The sequence below is a fragment of the Electrona antarctica genome (genome assembly GCF_951216825.1).
Source record: "Electrona antarctica genome assembly, contig: scaffold_107, whole genome shotgun sequence".
Lineage (NCBI taxonomy): Eukaryota > Metazoa > Chordata > Actinopteri > Myctophiformes > Myctophidae > Electrona > Electrona antarctica.
In genome coordinates this window covers 417,501-436,626 of record NW_027638044.1, presented here as the reverse complement: position 1 = coordinate 436,626, position 19,126 = coordinate 417,501, and the positions used below count along the sequence as shown (strand labels likewise).

General features: G+C 50.1%; 2 protein-coding genes across 2 annotated transcripts in view; both read left to right on the top strand.

The window, feature by feature from the left end:
• Positions 1-2,580: 2,580 nt before the first annotated feature.
• Positions 2,581-16,317, top strand: LOC306918435 (uncharacterized protein; the record flags this gene model as incomplete). Its single annotated transcript, XM_079531338.1, has 4 exons — positions 2,581-2,796; positions 7,263-7,382; positions 15,836-15,897; positions 16,181-16,317. The coding sequence occupies exons 1-4, from the start codon at positions 2,591-2,593 to the stop codon at positions 16,315-16,317; spliced, it is 525 nt and encodes a 174-aa protein (XP_079387464.1). The 5' UTR covers positions 2,581-2,590.
• A 49-nt stretch (positions 16,318-16,366) lies between these two features.
• LOC306918434 (NACHT, LRR and PYD domains-containing protein 3-like) overlaps positions 16,367-19,126 on the top strand; it is a gene marked incomplete at its 5' end in the record, with an annotated part of 34,973 nt that continues 32,213 nt past the window's right edge. The window contains 2 exon segments of the mRNA XM_079531337.1: positions 16,367-17,905; positions 17,907-17,956. Coding sequence (XP_079387463.1) covers positions 16,367-17,905; positions 17,907-17,956 — 1,589 coding nt within the window.

Below are 19,126 nucleotides of genomic sequence, written 5' to 3'. Positions count from 1 at the left end.
CTCAACCCCTGCTACAGCCATCATTCACATCCCTGTAAACTCTGGTCCATAGCTCTAATACCCTATGCTGGCTCAACCCCTGCTACAGCCATCATCCCTGTAATCTCTGGTCCATAGCTCTAATACCCTTTGCTGGCTCAACCCCTGCTACAGCCATCATCCCTGTAAGCTCTGGTCCATAGCTCTAATACCCTTTGCTGGCTCAACCCCTGCTACAGCCATCATTCACATCCCTGTAAACTCTGGTCCATAGCCCTAATACCCTATGCTGGCTCAACCCCTGCTTCACATCCCTGTAAGCTCTGGCCCATAGCTCTAATACCCTATGCTGGCTCAACCCCTGCTACAGCCATCATTCACATCCCTGTAAACTCTGGTCCATAGCCCTAATACCCTATGCTGGCTCAACCCCGGCTACAGCCATCATTCACATCCCTGTAAACTCTGGTCCATAGCTCTAATACCCTATGCTGGCTCAACCCCTGCTTCACATCCCTGTAAGCTCTGGTTTATCATAGCTCTAATACCCTATGCTGGCTCAACCCCTGCTACAGCCATCATTCCTGTAAGCTCTGGTCCATAGCCCTAATACCCTATGCTGGCTCAACCCCGGCTACAGCCATCATTCACATCCCTGTAAGCCAGTAAAAAATAATAGATATTGCTAGTATTATATGTATACATCTACACAGACAATACATCTACAGGTGTGTGTGTGTGTGTGTGTGTGTGTGTGTGTGTGTGTGTGTGTGTGTGTGTGTGTGTGTGTGTGTGTGTGTGTGTGTGTGTGTGTGTGTGTGTGTGTGTGTGTGTGTGTGTGTGTGTGTGTGTGTGTGTGTGTGTGTGAGAGAGGGCGGTCCCCCCCCATGTCGGTGTCAGGTTACTAGTGCTCACGACATGAGAGCAGAGCAGCCTGGCCCTGCCTGGCAGCCTGGCAGCCTGGCCCTGCCTGGCAGCCTGGCCCTACCTGGCAGCCTGGCCCTACCTGGCAGCCTGGCCCTGCCTGGCCCTGCCTGGCCCTGCCTGGCAGCCTGGCCCTGCCTGGCAGCCTGGCCCTACCTGGCAGCCTGGCCCTGCCTGGCAGCCTGGCCCTGCCTGGCAGCCTGGCCCTGCCTGGCAGCCTGGCCCTGCCTGGCAACCTGGCCCTGCCTGGCAGCCTGGCCCTGCCTGGCAGCCTGGCCCTACCTGGCAGCCTGGCCCTACCTGGCAGCCTGGCCCTGCCTGGCAGCCTGGCCCTACCTGGCCCTACCTGGCAGCCTGGCCCTACCTGGCAGCCTGGCCCTGCCTGGCAGCCTGGCCCTACCTGGCCCTACCTGGCAGCCTGGCCCTGCCTGGCAGCCTGGCCCTACCTGGCCCTACCTGGCAGCCTGGCCCTACCTGGCAGCCTGGCCCTGCCTGGCAGCCTGGCCCTGCCTGGCAGCCTGGCCCTGCCTGGCAGCCTGGCCCTGCCTGGCAGCCTGGCCCTGCCCTGGCCCTGCCCTGGCCCTATCTGCACGAATACCTGTGTCCGTGTGCTTCAACTCCGCGGAACGGCTCGGACAACAAATCATCATAGTGATATTGATTATTACAATGAATAAACATAAACACACTAGTTCACTTGAACAATGTTGTGGTAACTAAGGTATTTGAAGAGGAATATACATTTTATAATTGCGATTATGCAACAGTTAACCTCTTAAACCCCAGGGGGATCCAGGGGGAAAATCCGCAAAATCGGAGTTGGAACCAGAGACCAATTGAGTCTCCATTGACCCGCTGAGCGCTGTTCAGAGGTGGACAGCCGCTGCCCCCGCCAGCGGGGGCAATGGGGCTCAAGAGGTTTTAAGGTGGTTGCACACTGGACGCGTTTTTTCGGAAAAAACGATGGAGAAACGCTGCTGAAAATCCAAAAAACGCGCTCGGTGTGTGGGGACCTTTACCCTAAAAAAACACCTTAACTCAATGTCACTGTAACTAAGACTTTCGAGAGAAAACATTTTTTTTTTAATGAGACTTTCACCTAGTATAAATGTGACACCAAAAGAGTAGCATAAGTTGCTATGCTACTACTGCCACCAAGCCTGCATAGAAGACAATGGGGAACGCTCATCGGCACTCTGACGTCATCATCAAGATTAGCATAACACATAGCCGTTCTTATCTCCCGAGGGGCGTGTCATTCCCCCTTATCACTTATTTTTTTGTTTTGTTGTGATAATCATCCCTACTATAGAGTGTGCTGACCATATAAGGAGTTCCTCCCTGTCTCCAGTTAACCCCTGGGGGTCAAAAAACCGTAGGTTTCATTTTTGGCTAGGTGGCCCAGCCTTCATCCAATCAGGATAGAGAGGGGCCTTCCGCCAATCATGATCGAGCGGGGGCGGGCCTCGGTGTGTGTGTGCTGTTGGCCTGTTGCATGCCCACTGTAGAGCGTGGATGTGCACATCTGGTTACCGGGGTGTACCATGTGACTGTTTCCAAATCACTGAATGCTCCTTTAATAATAGACACTTTAGGTTAGGTAGATTTTAGGATTTGGGACGTTAGTATTTAAATAATAAATACCCTTCTTTGTGTTGTTCATCATAGATGTGTTAAAGTCTAGAAGATGAGTGACTCTGGGGACACCGTGGGGGAGGAGCCTCCAGCATCCAGACATGAAGACCAACCACCAGACACCGTGGGGGAGGAGCCTCCAGCATCCAGACATGAAGACCAACCACCAGACACCGTGGGGGAGGAGCCTCCATCATCCAGACATGAAGACCAACCACCAGACACCGTGGGGGAGGAGCCTCCAGCATCCAGAAAGCTGTAAGTTTTAACTCCAGCTTGGATGTCACACACTAGACAGAATGGTGGTTAACTGGTCACATCACTAGACAGAATGGTAACAGAGGAGACAGAAACAGTGTTGTTATTGTGATGGTAACAGAGGAGACAGAAACAGTGTTGTTATTGTGATGGTAACAGAGGAGACAGAAACAGTGTTGTTATTGTGGTGGTAACAGAGGAGACAGAAACAGTGTTGTTATTGTGTTGGTAACAGAGGAGACAGAAACAGTGTTGTTATTGTGTTGGTAACAGAGGAGACAGAAACAGTGTTGTTATTGTGATGGTAACAGAGGAGACAGAAACAGTGTTGTTATTGTGATGATAACAGAGGAGACAGAAACAGTGTTGTTATTGTGATGATAACAGAGGAGACAGAAACAGTGTTGTTATTGTGATGATAACAGAGGAGACAGAAACAGTGTTGTTATTGTGATGATAACAGAGGAGACAGAAACAGTGTTGTTATTGTGATGATAACAGAGGAGACAGAAACAGTGTTGTTATTGTGATGGTAACAGAGGAGACAGAAACAGTGTTGTTATTGTGGTGGTAACAGAGGAGACAGAAACAGTGTTGTTATTGTGATGATAACAGAGGAGACAGAAACAGTGTTGTTATTGTGATGATAACAGAGGAGACAGAAACAGTGTTGTTATTGTGATGATAACAGAGGAGACAGAAACAGTGTTGTTATTGTGATGGTAACAGAGGAGACAGAAACAGTGTTGTTATTGTGGTGGTAACAGAGGAGACAGAAACAGTGTTGTTATTGTGGTGGTAACAGAGGAGACAGAAACAGTGTTGTTATTGTGGTGGTAACAGAGTTGACAGAAACAGTGTTGTTATTGTGATGGTAACAGAGGAGACAGAAACAGTGTTGTTATTGTGATGGTAACAGAGGAGACAGAAACAGTGTTGTTATTGTGGTGGTAACAGAGGAGACAGAAACAGTGTTGTTATTGTGATGGTAACAGAGGAGACAGAAACAGTGTTATTGTGATGATAACAGAGGAGACAGAAACAGTGTTGTTATTGTGATGGTAACAGAGGAGACAGAAACAGTGTTGTTATTGTGATGGTAACAGAGGAGACAGAAACAATGTTGTTATTGTGATGGTAACAGAGGAGACAGAAACAGTGTTGTTATTGTGGTGATAACAGAGGAGACAGAAACAGTGTTGTTATTGTGGTGGTAACAGAGGAGACAGAAACAGTGTTGTTATTGTGATGATAACAGAGGAGACAGAAACAGTGTTGTTATTGTGATGATAACAGAGGAGACAGAAACAGTGTTGTTATTGTGATGATAACAGAGGAGACAGAAACAATGTTGTTATTGTGATGGTAACAGAGGAGACAGAAACAGTGTTGTTATTGTGGTGGTAACAGAGGAGACAGAAACAGTGTTGTTATTGTGGTGGTAACAGAGGAGACAGAAACAGTGTTGTTATTGTGATGATAACAGAGGAGACAGAAACAGTGTTGTTATTGTGATGATAACAGAGGAGACAGAAACAGTGTTGTTATTGTGATGGTAACAGAGGAGACAGAAACAGTGTTGTTATTGTGATGGTAACAGAGGAGACAGAAACAATGTTGTTATTGTGGTGGTAACAGAGGAGACAGAAACAGTGTTGTTATTGTGATGGTAACAGAGGAGACAGAAACAGTGTTGTTATTGTGATGATAACAGAGGAGACAGAAACAATGTTGTTATTGTGGTGGTAACAGAGGAGACAGAAACAGTGTTGTTATTGTGATGGTAACAGAGGAGACAGAAACAGTGTTGTTATTGTGGTGGTAACAGAGGAGACAGAAACAGTGTTGTTATTGTGGTGGTAACAGAGGAGACAGAAACAGTGTTGTTATTGTGATGATAACAGAGGAGACAGAAACAGTGTTATTGTGATGGTAACAGAGGAGACAGAAACAGTGTTGTTATTGTGGTGGTAACAGAGGAGACAGAAACAGTGTTGTTATTGTGATGGTAACAGAGGAGACAGAAACAGTGTTGTTATTGTGATGATAACAGAGGAGACAGAAACAGTGTTGTTATTGTGATGATAACAGAGGGGACAGATACAGTGTTGTTATTGTGATGGTAACAGAGGAGACAGAAACAGTGTTGTTATTGTGATGATAACAGAGGAGACAGAAACAGTGTTGTTATTGTGATGATAACAGAGGAGACAGAAACAGTGTTGTTATTGTGATGATAACAGAGGGGACAGATACAGTGTTGTTATTGTGATGGTAACAGAGGAGACAGAAACAGTGTTGTTATTGTGATGATAACAGAGGAGACAGAAACAGTGTTGTTATTGTGATGGTAACAGAGGAGACAGAAACAGTGTTGTTATTGTGATGATAACAGAGGAGACAGAAACAGTGTTGTTATTGTGATGATAACAGAGGGGACAGATACAGTGTTGTTATTGTGGTGGTAACAGAGGAGACAGAAACAGTGTTGTTATTGTGGTGGTAACAGAGGAGACAGAAACAGTGTTGTTATTGTGATGGTAACAGAGGAGACAGAAACAGTGTTGTTATTGTGATGGTAACAGAGGAGACAGAAACAGTGTTGTTATTGTGATGATAACAGAGGAGACAGAAACAGTGTTGTTATTGTGATGATAACAGAGGAGACAGAAACAGTGTTGTTATTGTGATGATAACAGAGGAGACAGAAACAGTGTTGTTATTGTGGTGGTAACAGAGGAGACAGAAACAGTGTTGTTATTGTGGTGGTAACAGAGGAGACAGAAACAGTGTTGTTATTGTGATGGTAACAGAGGAGACAGAAACAGTGTTGTTATTGTGATGATAACAGAGGAGACAGAAACAGTGTTGTTATTGTGATGATAACAGAGGAGACAGAAACAGTGTTGTTATTGTGATGATAACAGAGGAGACAGAAACAGTGTTGTTATTGTGATGATAACAGAGGAGACAGAAACAGTGTTGTTATTGTGGTGGTAACAGAGGAGACAGAAACAGTGTTGTTATTGTGGTGTTAACAGAGGAGACAGAAACAGTGTTGTTATTGTGGTGATAACAGAGGAGACAGAAACAGTGTTGTTATTGTGATGGTAACAGAGGAGACAGAAACAGTGTTGTTATTGTGATGATAACAGAGGAGACAGAAACAGTGTTGTTAATGTGGTGGTAACAGAGGAGACAGAAACAGTGTTGTTATTGTGATGGTAACAGAGGAGACAGAAACAGTGTTGTTATTGTGGTGATAACAGAGGAGACAGAAACAGTGTTGTTATTGTGATGATAACAGAGGAGACAGAAACAGTGTTGTTATTGTGATGATAACAGAGGAGACAGAAACAGTGTTGTTAATGTGGTGGTAACAGAGGAGACAGAAACAGTGTTGTTATTGTGATGGTAACAGAGGAGACAGAAACAGTGTTGTTATTGTGATGGTAACAGAGGAGACAGAAACAGTGTTGTTATTGTGGTGGTAACAGAGGAGACAGAAACAGTGTTGTTATTGTGATGGTAACAGAGGAGACAGAAACAGTGTTGTTATTGTGGTGGTAACAGGAGACAGAAACAGTGTTGTTATTGTGGTGGTAACAGAGGAGACAGAAACAGTGTTGTTATTGTGATGATAACAGAGGAGACAGAAACAGTGTTGTTATTGTGATGATAACAGAGGAGACAGAAACAGTGTTGTTATTGTGATGGTAACAGAGGAGACAGAAACAGTGTTGTTATTGTGATGATAACAGAGGAGACAGAAACAGTGTTGTTATTGTGATGATAACAGAGGAGACAGAAACAGTGTTGTTATTGTGGTGGTAACAGAGGAGACAGAAACAGTGTTGTTATTGTGATAACAGAGGAGACAGAAACAGTGTTGTTATTGTGGTGGTAACAGAGGAGACAGAAACAGTGTTGTTATTGTGATGATAACAGAGGAGACAGAAACAGTGTTGTTAATGTGATGATAACAGAGGAGACAGAAACAGTGTTGTTGTTGTGATGATAACAGAGGAGACAGAAACAGTGTTGTTATTGTGATGGTAACAGAGGAGACAGAAACAGTGTTGTTATTGTGATGGTAACAGAGGAGACAGAAACAGTGTTGTTATTGTGATGGTAACAGAGGAGACAGAAACAGTGTTGTTATTGTGATGATAACAGAGGAGACAGAAACAGTGTTGTTATTGTGATGGTAACAGAGGAGACAGAAACAGTGTTGTTATTGTGATGGTAACAGAGGAGACAGAAACAGTGTTGTTATTGTGATGGTAACAGAGGAGACAGAAACAGTGTTGTTATTGTGATGGTAACAGAGGAGACAGAAACAGTGTTGTTATTGTGATGATAACAGAGGAGACAGAAACAGTGTTGTTATTGTGATGATAACAGAGGAGACGGAAACAGTGTTGTTATTGTGATGGTAACAGGGGTGACATAAACAATGATAACAGGGATGACAACCAGAGTCAGAGACCAGAGGCTCCAAGCAGCACAACGAGTGGCATCTACTCTCTCACTTCTACCGGACTCTCTTCAGACGTCAGTGATGAACCTGGACCTTCACGCTCAAAGTAAGATCATTTTAAACTCTAATCTTTTCGAGAATGAATAAAGGTTTCAATCAAAGGTCGGAGTCAGAATTGTTATAACGGTGATGACAGAAAAAAAGCTAAACAGAGAATACACACTGGCAGAATTCCTGAGCACTGTGACTGACCCAAAACTAAGGCAGTCCTTGACCAGGTACAGACTCTGTGAACACAGCCTTGCGATAGAGAAAGGCTGACACAGACAGACCCCGCTCCCATGGCAAGACAGACTGCACCCACTGCACGCTCCCAAGACAAGACAGACTGCACCCACTGCACGCTCCCATGACAAGACAGACTGCACCCACTGCACGCTCCCATGACAAGACATACTGCACCCACTGCACGCTCCCATGACAAGACAGACTGCACCCACTGCACGCTCCCAAGACAAGACAGACTGCACCCACTGCACGCTCCCATGACAAGACAGACTGCACCCACTGCACGCTCCCATGACAAGACATACTGCACCCACTGCACGCTCCCATGACAAGACAGACTGCACCCACTGCACGCTCCCAAGACAAGACAGACTGCACCCACTGCACGCTCCCATGACAAGACAGACTGCACCCACTGCACGCTCCCATGACAAGACAGACTGCACCCACTGCACGCTCCCATGACAAGACAGACTGCACCCACTGCACGCTCCCATGACAAGACAGACTGCACCCACTGCACGCTCCCATGACAAGACAGACTGTGCACCCACTGCACGCTCCCATGACAAGACAGACTGCACCCACTGCACGCTCCCATGACAAGACAGACTGCACCCATTGCACGCTCCCATGACAAGACAGACTGCACCCACTGCACGCTCCCATGACAAGACAGACTGCACCCACTGCACGCTCCCATGACAAGACAGACTGCACCCACTGCACGCTCCCATGACAAGACAGACTGTGCACCCACTGCACACTCACAAGACAGACTGCACCCACTGCACGCTCCCATGACAAGACAGACTGCACCCACTGCACGCTCCCATGACAAGACAGACTGTGCACCCACTGCACACTCACAAGACAGACTGCACCCACTGCACGCTCCCATGACAAGACAGACTGCACCCACTGCACGCTCCCATGACAAGACAGACTGCACCCACTGCACGCTCCCATGACAAGACAGACTGCACCCACTGCACGCTCCCATGACAAGACAGACTGCACCCACTGCACGCTCCCATGACAAGACAGACTGCACCCATTGCACGCTCCCATGACAAGACAGACTGCACCCACTGCACGCTCCCATGACAAGACATACTGCACCCATTGCACGCTCCCATGACAAGACAGACTGCACCCACTGCACGCTCCCATGACAAGACAGACTGTGCACCCACTGCACACTCGCAAGACAGACTGCACCCACTGCACGCTCCCATGACAAGACAGACTGTGCACCCACTGCACACTCACAAGACAGACTGCACCCACTGCACGCTCCCATGACAAGACAGACTGCACCCACTGCACGCTCCCATGACAAGACATACTGCACCCATTGCACGCTCCCATGACAAGACAGACTGCACCCACTGCACGCTCCCATGACAAGACAGACTGCACCCACTGCACGCTCCCATGACAAGACAGACTGCACCCACTGCACGCTCCCATGACAAGACAGACTGTGCACCCACTGCACACTCACAAGACAGACTGCACCCACTGCACGCTCCCATGACAAGACAGACTGCACCCATTGCACGCTCCCATGACAAGACAGACTGTGCACCCACTGCACACTCACAAGACAGACTGCACCCACTGCACGCTCCCATGACAAGACAGACTGTGCACCCACTGCACACTCACAAGACAGACTGCACCCACTGCACGCTCCCATGACAAGACATACTGCACCCATTGCACGCTCCCATGACAAGACAGACTGTGCACCCACTGCACACTCACAAGACAGACTGCACCCACTGCACGCTCCCATGACAAGACAGACTGCACCCACTGCACGCTCCCATGACAAGACATACTGCACCCATTGCACGCTCCCATGACAAGACATACTGCACCCACTGCACGCTCCCATGACAAGACAGACTGCACCCACTGCACGCTCCCATGACAAGACAGACTGCACCCACTGCACGCTCCCATGACAAGACATACTGCACCCACTGCACGCTCCCATGACAAGACAGACTGCACCCACTGCACGCTCCCATGACAAGACAGACTGCACCCACTGCACGCTCCCATGACAAGACAGACTGCACCCACTGCACGCTCCCATGACAAGACAGACTGTGCACCCACTGCACGCTCCCATGACAAGACAGACTGCACCCACTGCACGCTCCCATGACAAGACAGACTGTGCACCCACTGCACGCTCCCAAGACAAGACAGACTGCACCCACTGCACGCTCCCATGACAAGACAGACTGCACCCACTGCACGCTCCCATGACAAGACAGACTGCACCCACTGCACGCTCCCATGACAAGACAGACTGCACCCACTGCACGCTCCCATGACAAGACAGACTGCACCCACTGCACGCTCCCATGACAAGACAGACTGCACCCATTGCACGCTCCCATGACAAGACAGACTGCACCCACTGCACGCTCCCATGACAAGACAGACTGCACCCATTGCACGCTCCCAAGACAAGACAGACTGCACCCACTGCACGCTCCCATGACAAGACAGACTGCACCCACTGCACGCTCCCATGACAAGACAGACTGCACCCACTGCACGCTCCCATGACAAGACAGACTGCACCCACTGCACGCTCCCATGACAAGACAGACTGCACCCACTGCACGCTCCCATGACAAGACAGACTGCACCCACTGCACGCTCCCATGACAAGATAGACTGCACCCACTGCACGCTCCCATGACAAGACAGACTGCACCCACTGCACGCTCCCATGACAAGACAGACTGCACCCACTGCACGCTCCCATGACAAGACAGACTGCACCCACTGCACGCTCCCATGACAAGACAGACTGCACCCACTGCACGCTCCCATGACAAGATAGACTGCACCCACTGCACGCTCCCATGACAAGATAGACTGCACCCACTGCACGCTCCCATGACAAGACAGACTGCACCCACTGCACGCTCCCATGACAAGACAGACTGCACCCACTGCACGCTCCCAAGACAAGACAGACTGCACCCACTGCACGCTCCCATGACAAGACAGACTGCACCCACTGCACGCTCCCATGACAAGACATACTGCACCCACTGCACGCTCCCATGACAAGACAGACTGCACCCACTGCACGCTCCCAAGACAAGACAGACTGCACCCACTGCACGCTCCCATGACAAGACAGACTGCACCCACTGCACGCTCCCATGACAAGACAGACTGCACCCACTGCACGCTCCCATGACAAGACAGACTGCACCCACTGCACGCTCCCATGACAAGACAGACTGCACCCACTGCACGCTCCCATGACAAGACAGACTGTGCACCCACTGCACGCTCCCATGACAAGACAGACTGCACCCACTGCACGCTCCCATGACAAGACAGACTGCACCCATTGCACGCTCCCATGACAAGACAGACTGCACCCACTGCACGCTCCCATGACAAGACAGACTGCACCCACTGCACGCTCCCATGACAAGACAGACTGCACCCACTGCACGCTCCCATGACAAGACAGACTGTGCACCCACTGCACACTCACAAGACAGACTGCACCCACTGCACGCTCCCATGACAAGACAGACTGCACCCACTGCACGCTCCCATGACAAGACAGACTGTGCACCCACTGCACACTCACAAGACAGACTGCACCCACTGCACGCTCCCATGACAAGACAGACTGCACCCACTGCACGCTCCCATGACAAGACAGACTGCACCCACTGCACGCTCCCATGACAAGACAGACTGCACCCACTGCACGCTCCCATGACAAGACAGACTGCACCCACTGCACGCTCCCATGACAAGACAGACTGCACCCATTGCACGCTCCCATGACAAGACAGACTGCACCCACTGCACGCTCCCATGACAAGACATACTGCACCCATTGCACGCTCCCATGACAAGACAGACTGCACCCACTGCACGCTCCCATGACAAGACAGACTGTGCACCCACTGCACACTCGCAAGACAGACTGCACCCACTGCACGCTCCCATGACAAGACAGACTGTGCACCCACTGCACACTCACAAGACAGACTGCACCCACTGCACGCTCCCATGACAAGACAGACTGCACCCACTGCACGCTCCCATGACAAGACATACTGCACCCATTGCACGCTCCCATGACAAGACAGACTGCACCCACTGCACGCTCCCATGACAAGACAGACTGCACCCACTGCACGCTCCCATGACAAGACAGACTGCACCCACTGCACACTCCCATGACAAGACAGACTGTGCACCCACTGCACACTCACAAGACAGACTGCACCCACTGCACGCTCCCATGACAAGACGGACTGCACCCATTGCACGCTCCCATGACAAGACAGACTGTGCACCCACTGCACACTCACAAGACAGACTGCACCCACTGCACGCTCCCATGACAAGACAGACTGTGCACCCACTGCACACTCACAAGACAGACTGCACCCACTGTACGCTCCCATGACAAGACATACTGCACCCATTGCACGCTCCCATGACAAGACAGACTGTGCACCCACTGCACACTCACAAGACAGACTGCACCCACTGCACGCTCCCATGACAAGACAGACTGCACCCACTGCACGCTCCCATGACAAGACATACTGCACCCATTGCACGCTCCCATGACAAGACATACTGCACCCACTGCACGCTCCCATGACAAGACAGACTGCACCCACTGCACGCTCCCATGACAAGACAGACTGCACCCACTGCACGCTCCCATGACAAGACATACTGCACCCACTGCACGCTCCCATGACAAGACAGACTGCACCCACTGCACGCTCCCATGACAAGACAGACTGCACCCACTGCACGCTCCCATGACAAGACAGACTGCACCCACTGCACGCTCCCATGACAAGACAGACTGTGCACCCACTGCACGCTCCCATGACAAGACAGACTGCACCCACTGCACGCTCCCATGACAAGACAGACTGCACCCACTGCACGCTCCCATGACAAGACAGACTGCACCCACTGCACGCTCCCAAGACAAGACAGACTGCACCCACTGCACGCTCCCATGACAAGACAGACTGCACCCACTGCACGCTCCCAAGACAAGACAGACTGCACCCACTGCACGCTCCCATGACAAGACAGACTGCACCCACTGCACGCTCCCATGACAAGACAGACTGCACCCACTGCACGCTCCCATGACAAGACAGACTGCACCCACTGCACGCTCCCATGACAAGACAGACTGTGCACCCACTGCACGCTCCATGACAAGACAGACTGCACCCACTGCACGCTCCCATGACAAGACAGACTGCACCCACTGCACGCTCCCATGACAAGACAGACTGCACCCACTGCACGCTCCCAAGACAAGACAGACTGCACCCACTGCACGCTCCCATGACAAGACAGACTGCACCCACTGCACGCTCCCAAGACAAGACAGACTGCACCCACTGCACGCTCCCATGACAAGACAGACTGCACCCACTGCACGCTCCCATGACAAGACAGACTGCACCCACTGCACGCTCCCATGACAAGACAGACTGCACCCACTGCACGCTCCCATGACAAGACAGACTGCACCCACTGCACGCTCCATGACAAGACAGACTGCACCCATTGCACGCTCCCATGACAAGACAGACTGCACCCACTGCACGCTCCCATGACAAGACAGACTGCACCCACTGCACGCTCCCATGACAAGACAGACTGCACCCATTGCACGCTCCCAAGACAAGACAGACTGCACCCACTGCACGCTCCCATGACAAGACAGACTGCACCCATTGCACGCTCCCAAGACAAGACAGACTGCACCCACTGCACGCTCCCATGACAAGACAGACTGCACCCACTGCACGCTCCCATGACAAGACAGACTGCACCCACTGCACGCTCCCATGACAAGACAGACTGCACCCACTGCACGCTCCCATGACAAGACAGACTGCACCCACTGCACGCTCCCATGACAAGACAGACTGCACCCACTGCACGCTCCCATGACAAGACAGACTGCACCCACTGCACGCTCCCATGACAAGACAGACTGCACCCACTGCACGCTCCCATGACAAGACAGACTGCACCCACTGCACGCTCCCATGACAAGATAGACTGCACCCACTGCACGCTCCCATGACAAGACAGACTGCACCCACTGCACGCTCCCATGACAAGACAGACTGCACCCACTGCACGCTCCCATGACAAGACAGACTGCACCCACTGCACGCTCCCATGACAAGACAGACTGCACCCACTGCACGCTCCCATGACAAGATAGACTGCACCCACTGCACGCTCCCATGACAAGATAGACTGCACCCACTGCACGCTCCCATGACAAGACAGACTGCACCCACTGCACGCTCCCATGACAAGACAGACTGCACCCACTGCACGCTCCCATGACAAGACAGACTGCACCCATTGCACGCTCCCAAGACAAGACAGACTGCACCCACTGCACGCTCCCATGACAAGACAGACTGCACCCACTGCACGCTCCCATGACAAGACAGACTGCACCCACTGCACGCTCCCATGACAAGACAGACTGCACCCACTGCACGCTCCCATGACAAGACAGACTGCACCCACTGCACGCTCCCATGACAAGACAGACTGCACCCACTGCACGCTCCCATGACAAGATAGACTGCACCCACTGCACGCTCCCATGACAAGACAGACTGCACCCACTGCACGCTCCCATGACAAGACAGACTGCACCCACTGCACGCTCCCATGACAAGACAGACTGCACCCACTGCACGCTCCCATGACAAGACAGACTGCACCCACTGCACGCTCCCATGACAAGATAGACTGCACCCACTGCACGCTCCCATGACAAGATAGACTGCACCCACTGCACGCTCCCATGACAAGACAGACTGCACCCACTGCACCGCTCCCATGACAAGACAGACTGCACCCACTGCACGCTCCCATGACAAGACAGACTGCACCCACTGCACGCTCCCATGACAAGACAGACTGCACCCACTGCACGCTCCCATGACAAGACAGACTGCACCCACTGCACGCTCCCATGACAAGATAGACTGCACCCACTGCACGCTCCCATGACAAGATAGACTGCACCCACTGCACGCTCCCATGACAAGACAGACTGCACCCACTGCACGCTCCCATGACAAGACAGACTGCACCCACTGCACGCTCCCATGACAAGACAGGCTGCACCCACTGCACGCTCCCAAGACAAGACAGACTGCACCCACTGCACGCTCCCATGACAAGACAGACTGCACCCACTGCACGCTCCCATGACAAGACAGACTGCACCCACTGCACGCTCCCATGACAAGACAGACTGCACCCACTGCACGCTCCCATGACAAGATAGACTGCACCCACTGCACGCTCCCATGACAAGATAGACTGCACCCACTGCACGCTCCCATGACAAGACAGACTGCACCCACTGCACGCTCCCATGACAAGACAGACTGCACCCACTGCACGCTCCCATGACAAGACAGACTGCACCCACTGCACGCTCCCATGACAAGACAGACTGCACCCACTGCACGCTCCCATGACAAGACAGACTGCACCCACTGCACGCTCCCATGACAAGATAGACTGCACCCACTGCACGCTCCCATGACAAGATAGACTGCACCCACTGCACGCTCCCATGACAAGACAGACTGCACCCACTGCACGCTCCCATGACAAGACAGACTGCACCCACTGCAGGCTCCCATGACAAGACAGACTGCACCCACTGCACGCTCCCATGACAAGACAGACTGCACCCACTGCACGCTCCCATGACAAGACAGACTGCACCCACTGCACGCTCCCATGACAAGACAGACTGCACCCACTGCAGGCTCCCATGACAAGACAGACTGCACCCACTGCACGCTCCCATGACAAGACAGACTGCACCCACTGCACACAGACTGTGGTGGAAACAGAGCTACACTTAACACTTTTCATGCCGGGGAATTTTTCAGGAATAAGGTCCTAGAGTGCCTAGAAAGTCTGACCTCTCTTTAGAAGTGTTTAAACGAGTTGAGTTGAGATGGTTTCAACTTCAACTACAAAGACACAAAGCTACTAATATTTCACCTACTAGTACTCAACTAGTCTGTTACCGTCCATCACTAGTTACTAGTGTGTGTGTGTGTGTGTGTGTGTGTGTGTGTGTGTGTGTGTGTGTGTGTGTGTGTGTGTGTGTGTGTGTGTGTGTGTGTGTGTGTGTGTGTGTGTGTGTGTGTGTGTGTGTGTCCACAGAGAGGGGACTGAGGGTCCATCCAGGGGTTCAGTGTGTGACCGTCCCTCCAGCATTCTACCAAGTAAAGCCTGAGATATTCATTAATTTATGACATGATGTAAATAATATATTATACATGTAATTCATCATAGCTCACTAATTTAGTAAGTAAATAAATAGAGAATTAGATATACTAGTCAAATAGTTTATGTTGCCTTTTGAGTGGTTTCAGAGTCAGTGTTCAATTTACATTGTTTAGTTTAATAACATTGAACGGCTGTGTTCCAGAACATGGTTTAATAACATTGAACGGCTGTGTTCCAGAACATGTCAGACTATAATAACATTGAACGGCTGTGTTCCAGAACATGTCAGAGACCCATATGTGATCGGTGTGATGAAGAGGATCGAAGGTCAGCGAGATGACATCACCGGACCAGTACCTGGAACCTCCTTCAACAGGAACTACACAACACTCTACCTCTTAAAAGGGAGACAGTGAAGGGGTTAATCTGCAACATGAGGTGTGGCAGCTTGAGAAAGCGTCCAAGATGGAGAAGAGCCTCTTTGACCAGCTGAAGTGCACTGAAGTCTTCAAGCGCTTGGCAGCCGGTGAGACAGACATCCAAAGAGTTCTGACGAAGGGTATCGCCGGCATTGGGAAAACCTTCTCCGTGTACAAGTTCACTCTGGACTGGGCGGGGGGCGTGGCCAATCAGCACATCGATCTCGTGATTCTGATGTCGTTCCGGGAGCTGAACCTGGTCCGAGAGATGCGGCACAGTCTTCTCTCACTGATCCATGACTTCCATCCAACGTTAAAGAAGGTCACAGCAGAGCAGCTCGCTGCCTGTAAGACTGTCTTCATCTTCGATGGTCTCGATGAAAGCAGGTTTCCGCTGAAATTCGAGAATATTGACATTGATTCTGACGTCTTCGACAACAATGACATCGTCTCTGATGTCACGGTGACATCATCGGTGGGCGTGCTGCTGACGAACCTCATCAAGGGGAATCTGCTCCCCTCGGCTCTCCTCTGGATAACCACCAGACCCGCGGCAGCCTATCGGATCCCTCCTCAATGCATTGACAGGGTGACAGAAGTACGAGGGTTCACAGACCCCCAGAAGGAGGAGTTCTTTAGGAAGAGGTTCAGTGATGACGAGAAGCTGGCCAGCAGGATCATCTCACACGTCAACAAAACAAAGAGCTTCCACATCCTGTGTCACATCCCACTCGTCTGCTGGATCGCTGCCACGGTTCTGGAGGTCCTGTTGAAGAGCGACGGGACAGGACAGCTGCCCACGACCCCCACTGAGATGTTCGCCCACTTCATTTTGGTCCAGATATGTAGGAAGAACCTTAAGTTCGACCGGGAGGGTCTTCTGAAGCTGGGCATGCTGGCGTTTCAGCATCTGAAGAAAGGCAGCGTCATGTTCTACCAAGAAGACCTGGAAGAGTGTGGTCTTGATGTGAACGACGCCGTGCTGTACTCGGGAGTGTGCACACAGATCTTCAAAAGAGAAAGTGTGATCTTCGAGAGGAAGGTCTACAGCTTTGTTCATCTGAGCATTCAGGAGTTCCTGGCTGCAGTTTACCTGATGCACTGTTTCACTGAGAGGAACACAGAGGTGCTGAAGACATTCCTGGGAGAAGACTTCAGTCACATGTCCCTGGGTGACTTCCTGAAGAAAGCCATCCTTAAAGCCATGAAGAGTAAGAACGGCCACCTGGACCTCTTCATCCGCTTCCTTCATGGCCTCTCACTGCAGTCCAGCCAGAGTCTGTTAGGAGGCCTGCTGGGTCAGACAGAGAACAGTCCAGAGGAGATCCAGAGAGTCATCAACAACCTGAAGAAGATGAGCATTAAGAGGGATGATGCTTCCCCTGACAGATGTATCAACATCTTCCACTGTTTGATGGAGATGAAGGACGACTCAGTTCATCAGGAGATCCAACAGTTCCTGGAGTCAGAGGACAGATCTAAGACACAACTGTCTCAAATCCAATGTTCAGCTCTGGCTCACATGCTGCTGATGTCAGAGGAGGTTCTGGATGAGTTTGACCTGAAAAAATACAACACATCGTTAAGGGGGGGGAGCGAGACTGCTACCAGCTGTGAGGAACTGCAAAAAGGCTCGGTTAGTATTCATGGGGATTTGAACAACATGAAGGAAATCATACTAAAGCTGATCATCATCATACTAAAGCTGCAGTCAGTCAGCCAGTCAGTCAGTCAGTCAGTCAGTCAGTCAGCCAGCCAGCCAGCCAGCCAGCCAGCCAGTCAGTCAGTCAGTCAGTCAGCCATCCAGCCAGCCAGCCATCCAGCCAGCCAGCCAGCCAGCCAGCCATCCAGCCATCCAGCCAGCCAGTCAGTCACAACATGTTGACAATCAGTCATGCTGGCATTAAAGAGTCAACTAAACTCTTTACGTACCATTTATTCTACAGTGGTATTATTCTTATTATGATTATACAAATAACCTATAGTACTAATAGTAATATTAGTAATATTAGGCTGTGGTGGAAAGTAACTAAGTACCCAGTACTGTACTAAAGCACAACATTCCAGGTACTTTAACTTTACTGAAGTACTTCTGATTTTCTATACTTTTACTTCTACTACTGTATTCACTACATCTCAGAGGCAAATATTGTACTTTTACTCCACTACAATTTATTGAGAACTTTATTTACTTTAATAACTTAATTTGGAGATTTAGATTATTATTACAAAACATACATTAACCACTTCAGCCCTATTTAAACTTTGTCTATTTGGAAAATATAGGCGATCTACAAGCTCACAAAGTGTCGCATCGCAACACGTTTGTGAGCTTGTAGATCAGCTATTTTCAAAAGATTTGTAATACATTTTAGACATAAAACGGAATAGTCTGCATAATGAGTACTTGATGCCAACACTCATTTTGAGAAGAAAATCCACTAAAATTATTTGAACACTTTAGTTACTAGTTATGTTTTAGATTTGTATTACTAAACAAATTAACCACTTATACTCTATACATCCCTACCACTCTATATATATTTAGTCTATTTGACAATAGCCGATCTACAAGCTCGCAATGTGACGCGTTGTTCTACATACTGTAGCTCACGTTGATCTAGGAGCTCACAGCGTGTCCTAATGTGACGCATTGTGAGCTTGTAGATCTGCTATTTTCGAAAACTCTAAATTCTGCATTATGATTACTTTTACTTTAATACATTAAGTACATTTTGAATCCCGGACTTGTAACAGAGTATTTCTACATTGCAGTATTGTCATCACAAATTAAGTTAAACATTTA